This window comes from Ischnura elegans (assembly GCF_921293095.1).
Source record: "Ischnura elegans chromosome 13 unlocalized genomic scaffold, ioIscEleg1.1 SUPER_13_unloc_2, whole genome shotgun sequence".
NCBI classification, from domain to species: Eukaryota; Metazoa; Arthropoda; class Insecta; order Odonata; family Coenagrionidae; genus Ischnura; species Ischnura elegans.
In genome coordinates, this window is record NW_025791658.1 from 6,424,989 (window position 1) to 6,431,134 (window position 6,146).

Sequence of the window (6,146 nt, forward strand, 5' to 3'; positions counted from 1 at the left end):
TATTTTACTGCATTTTAATAAGTCTTTTGGCCTAAGAAAAGTAAAATATCATTAATTTTTTTTTTAATTAATCTTTTGTTGTAATTCTGGAATGATTCCATTTGGCATCGTTAGGATATTTGAATGCTTAGTGCGAATTCCGAATGAAAATATTTCTCAAGCTCTGAATATATTTTACTGTCTTCAATTACACGCACATGCAAGTGAAAATATTAACATCTACATGGTGAACTTTCTACCATTTATTTCTATGCACATACGGTAGTTACAGAATTATGAAAATGGAAAAAAATTACAAATATTATAAACATTCAAATCCAATGAAAACATGCGATGTGAGTATCATGTTACTTAACATAATAATCCAAAATATCTTTTAGTTTTTAACATTTGTTAATTTATAATCACATAACATGGAATTTCAAGAAGCAATTTTTCTCTTTGTTTAGGCAAAGTGAGACATTGCATTTTCCACACTTCATTCGGATGTAACTCTTAATGCATAATTTGCATCTTGATTTGTTTGGATAATATTCTGGCCAGTGACCTACACCATCGTAGCGTACATCAGCTACGGGACGGGGTGCTTTTTCTACTCTTCTCTTCTTTGATGGTCCTGGCTTTGGAGATTCAGATTGACGGCCTCTTTTCCTAGGCTCTGCTCCCCTTTTGAGTAGTCCAGCAGCAATGTCACACACAAAATCAAGTAGTGGTCGGTGTTTCTTATTTTGCTGAGCACAGTGTCTTCTGTACAAGAGCCATGCATTGACACAAGCCATATTTATAAAATGAAAAATTATTCTTAAGTAAAATCGTTGGCCCTTTATGTTGGTGCGGTAAAGTTGAACGAGCATGTCATGCAGATCAACACCTCCCATAAAAGTATTATATTCTTTTACAATTGATGGGCGAGGAACGTTCACATATTGCTTTGTAATAGCAGACCACCGTTTTACAAATTCAACTGGCTCCTGACTTATATACGTGGAGATAAGGTGAACTGCCTTGTTATCAAACCATTTGCATAAAATTATGTTCTCATTTGTCTCAACTCTAAAATCATAAGAGCCTCGACCACTCTTTTTCAAAGACATATCCGTCTGCAAAGTGCAGCCTGCTAATCTGTTCCTCCTAACAGTTCCTACCATGTGAATCCCCATTTTTTTCAGTTCAACAGCCACATCATATGAACAGAACCAGTTATCAATAAATAGCTTATGATTTTTATGTTTAGGCAAATCTTGAACGAGCCTTATAACGACATTGCCACTCATTCCCAAATGACCATCTTTCACTTTGGTCCCCTTGCCTACATAGATTTCAAAATCATAAACTATCCCACTCACTCCAGCCCGAGCGAATACCTTTACTCCCCAACGGTGTGGCTTGTTCTTTATATATTGTAGCATAGAAGTATGGGACTTCATTGGTATCATCATTTCATCGACAGAATTGTGTTCTTCCGGTTCAATTTTCAGAAAGTTTTTTTTCAAAGATTCTATGAAGGGCCTGATTTTAAAGAGTTTGTCATAATCATTGTGTTCTCTTGGCACCATTTTGTCATTATTATTCACATGCATAAACTTCCTCAACTTGCCGAATCGATCTCGTGACATAGTTTCTGCAATAGGCTGATAACGTGTAGAATTAGCCCAGTACATTCTATATTTTGGCATGCGAACAATTCCAGCTAGAATATGTATTCCAATAAATTGGCACATTTCAATCACAGATGTGTTGATGGATTTCCCTGTTTTTTGTGTGGAATACAAGTTTGTCTGTTCTACAAAATTTTCAACAATGTTGTCATCAATAAATTTTTCGAAGTAATTCAAAGGGCTTAAGTCTTCTATTGGGGGATCAGTAAATGCAACATTGTAGCTCACATCTACGGCTTCCATATTTTTGTGCCGCCAACGTTGATTTCTTGTCACATGTTCAGGTGTCTTATCTTGGTTTAATCTTTCAAGTCGCAAACTAAGAGGCATGTCATCTTCGTCTACATCACTTACTTCATCATCCTCATTCCTTCCGTGAACTTCTAGTGGCACAATGTGGTGGTCTAAATCCAATGTTTTACATACAGCACCTCCTTCATTAGAAACACTGACTCCAATAGATGAGGTGAAGGCCTCCACCAACACATCTTTCGAAAAATCGTCATCGTCGTCATCCTCAATGTCTGAAACATCACCTTCTAAGAGCAACACAATATCCTCAGAAGCTAATGGCTTAGGCATAATCTAGGAAGAATAGAAATCAGCAGTTATGAAAACATTCCAAAGCGTATAAATATCTGATTCTCTTACTTGAGATAGTATCACAATAACACATGATCAATAGTTACGTATGCAATTTATAAAATGCTTTGACAGTGATAAAACTTCCAGAGAATAAACGTTCAGCTAAGGAAACAAAATAATTCATCGTATTATCAATAATGCATTTCAAGGATATTTGATTCATGTAAACACATTAAAAAGACCTCTTGATTCCAATTGGAATCATAACATAATGATTCACTGATACTCAAAATATATACTTACATATTATAGTTCCAATGCGCGGTTATCACCCAACAATGTATATATCACTAAAACTAATGATATTAACATTAACAGCCAATCCACACACTTGATATTAAATCTGAAAGATTCGCGTGCAGAGAGAAGTCACAGTGCCATGCGCACGTCGAAAACAAAAATCTAACTCTTCGGAAAGCAAGTCACAAACTTTCGTGACAAGTGCTGCTATGTTACGGCAGATAACGAAACTACGTCGTTTGATACCAATTGGAAGCATTCGGCGTTCGGGATGAGAAAAGGGATATGGGAAAGATAGCGATTCCAATTGGAATCACACGGTCGGAAAGGGTTCAAGTCTCTTTTTCAATGATTTTCGGATTTCAACAGATATTGTTTGATAATATGTTGCGCTGCTAAATAAGTGTGAATGCGTATAATTATTCTAAGCTGCTATATCGTTGATGATCAAGTTATCATATTAACCTGAAATCTTTTAAATAATGCTCTGATTATTTGGGGATAATTGGGATGTACTTACTCAGCATCATTAATTAACTTCTCTACTTGTATTAATTAGTTTATATGGTATGAGGAAATGTGTTTGTTGGAATACGTTTTATGTTTAGGGTAGGATTGAAATCTGTGGAACTGCAGCTCATTTCATAAAACCTTATATGTCGAGTAAGTAGGACGTAAGCAAATCCTAACAGAATTTCTGTTTGAAATGAATGTATACGCTTGCTTCATTAGAAATACAATACCGAGTTAGAAACATAGTAACAATAACTTAACAAATAATAATAACTTAAAGGACGATACCATGATACCGAAGCCGAAGGCGACTAGAGCAGCAACATCATAATATTCCTATACTAACCAGCCGAAACGTAAAGTGTGCGAAAGCCTTCGTATTCAAGCTTTAATGACGTAAACGAATAAAAGACTAAAATACTGAGAAAGTGATTATTTTATTCAAAAATCTTTCAATTGGAAAGCATATGACAGCAGCTCAGTGTTACAATTGAGACAAATTATCAATATAGGGTGGTTTCCTATTATTTTTTTATTGCCTACATCGGAAGATTATACTCCTGGAGTACGTATTTCACGCTGTTAGATTTTTTAAATGACGATATCTATTTTTGGCGATTAAATGAAAAGTGAAAGATTTCAAGCGCGCGAAAACGCGACGGGTAAGGAAATCTCTCCGTGTGACGTATTTCTGGTTCCCTCTCCCTTCTTGTGAGGTGACCTTGATCGAGGCTCTGAGCGCTGATAGGACGCAGGATGCTAGCGGGTAGCTGAGTACCTTGATGGCTGGTAGCGCTTGGCTTAAAAAAGGTTTATTAATACCTTATCAAATGAAGAAAACTTTCCGAACTTAGGTACTTTTAATAGGTGATTATTAAGACATGTTTCCCTGAGCGCTGTGCCTCATGCATGCATTGGTAACCTCGGACGATGTATAACTCCTATCTTCTCCTATAGAAACTAGGTCCCTGTGACGTCACGTGGAGTGGCATCGCATGGCCGCCAATCTGGCCCTTTTCAAATGAGGATAAAAATGGACCATTGCCATTCGTCTAAACCGGTATTTCAAAAACGAAATAATTTGTATATTATGAACACAGTAATGGTGGGTAACAAATCGCAATCAATGCCTTTCGGTTTCTTTGATGGAGGAAACTACCCTATTACCATACTCAACAATTGAAGTTTGAATAGCGCAGTGAAAGAGTTTTCGGCTTGAAATGGGAGGAGCTGCGTTCGGTCTTCTCCAATTCCCAAATTTTTTATTCTCCTCAAAATCGTATTTTGTTTTAAAGTTTTTAATATTTTTTTATTGTATGTTAAGAGAATACCAAATGTTGAATTTGAGCATATTTTTACAACAATTTCTAATTTAAATGATCGTGCGACGGGAATCCTTTGTTTTTAGCGCGGTAGGACGAATCATTGCGTTTCCCTTGAGGGAACTCCAATCAGAATCACTGGTGAATATGATTCCCAGTGTTACAAGGCTTCCTTTACAGGTCCGTAACTGCTCATCATTATTAACCTTTGGGATGATAACTATCGTAATAATCTAAGGTTCCATACACGTAATTTCTTAAATAGATCAATTTTAGCTGGTTAAAATAACAATTATGGGTGATATTTTGTAAATTTTGCAGCAATTATGCTGTCCGTCAATGTAGTATGCTGTCTCATAGGGTGGTTTCCTTTTATTTTTTTATTGCCTAAATCGAAAGATTATTACTCCTGGAGTACGTGTTTCACGCTTTTAGATTTTTAAATGACGATATCTATTTTTCGCGATTAAATGAAAAGTGAAAAATTTCAAGCGCGCAAAAACGCGACGCGTAAGTAGGAACGCATTTCTGATTCCCCCTCCCGCCTTGTGAGGTGACCTTGAGGCCAGGCTTAGCGCTGATACGACGCAGGCTGCTGGCGGGTAGCGGAGTACCCTGCTGGCTGGTAGCGCTCGGCTTAAATAAGGATTATTAATACCTTAACAAACGAGAAAAACTTTCCGACCTTAGCCAGTTTTAATAATTGATTATTAAGACATGTTTCCCTGAGCTCTGTGCCTCATGCATGCATTGGTAACCTCAGACGATGTAAAACTCCTATCTACTCGTATAGAAACTAGGTCCCTGTGACGTCACGTGGAGTGGAATCGCATGGGCGCCAATCTGGCCTTTTTCAAATGAGGATAAAATTTGACCCTTGCCATTCGTCTAAACCGGTATTTCAAAAACCAAATAATTTGTGTATTATGAATACACTAATGGTGGGTAACGAATCGCAATCAATGCCTTTCGTTTTCTTTGATGAAGGAAACTACCCTATTGTCATCAACTTGTCGCCATTTCCCACCAAGTTAATATTTCCTATAAAGTTTTTCAGAATAATTTTACCTATTTCCGTTTCGCAAATGAGCGGTGACGGAAACTTTTCTTTGAAAAATTTCAAGAAAAAATCCCTCGATAGAAAAAGATATAAATTAAGTGAAGAATTTTACTTCTAAACTTTAGGCCTCAATATTCTATAATCAGTGCTGTATTTAATACAGGAAATTTGATGGAAAGGGACAGAATGTGAGTCCAGCTGATCTACTGAGTACAATCCTAGGAATTACCTATGTATTAGGCAATCCTTATTAGTGGACGCACCCCGGCGCTTATTTTTAAATATAGGAAAGGCTTATCTTGAGGTATTTATCAACTACTCTTCTAGTGCGTACTTTCTTCAAGCAAATTATAGCATCAACACGTATATGATGGATCTACAAATTGGCCCCATATACACTTTTTTGGAAGTTTGTGAGAATCGATTACGGCCTTCAAGTTTTACCCCAGGTAAATTGCTTCCTCGTCCCTGGCTGGTAAAGTCGCGATAAAGATGTAGGGCAAGATGAGGTGCAGGACCTATCAGATGACCAAAGCTACGGCCCGGGAGCACCCGATTGAGCGTTGGAGAGCTGAGGGAGTGGCTAAATTCAGCGCAAAATATTTTACCTCCCTAATCGATAGTCAGGAATTTAAAAAGGGCGAATTTTGGTTGAAATTGGCTTTCAGTTTAATCTCTGTCCGTCGTTGTTATAGGAAACCTTACCAA

General features: G+C 37.1%; 1 protein-coding gene across 1 annotated transcript; it reads right to left on the reverse strand.

Moving 5' to 3' along the window:
• Positions 1-342: 342 nt before the first annotated feature.
• LOC124172667 (piggyBac transposable element-derived protein 2-like) lies at positions 343-3,144 on the reverse strand. Its single transcript, XM_046552122.1, has 2 exons — positions 2,547-3,144; positions 343-2,243 (listed from the first exon to the last, which is right to left on the reverse strand). Exon 2 carries the CDS (start codon positions 2,238-2,240, stop codon positions 405-407), a length of 1,836 nt encoding a protein of 611 aa, XP_046408078.1. The 5' UTR covers positions 2,241-2,243; positions 2,547-3,144; the 3' UTR covers positions 343-404.
• Positions 3,145-6,146: the final 3,002 nt, after the last annotated feature.

Coding starts and splice junctions, on each gene's coding strand:
- LOC124172667 (XM_046552122.1), bottom strand. CDS start 2,240: ATGCCTAAGCCATTAGCTTCTGAGGATATTGTGTTGCTCTTAGAAGGT.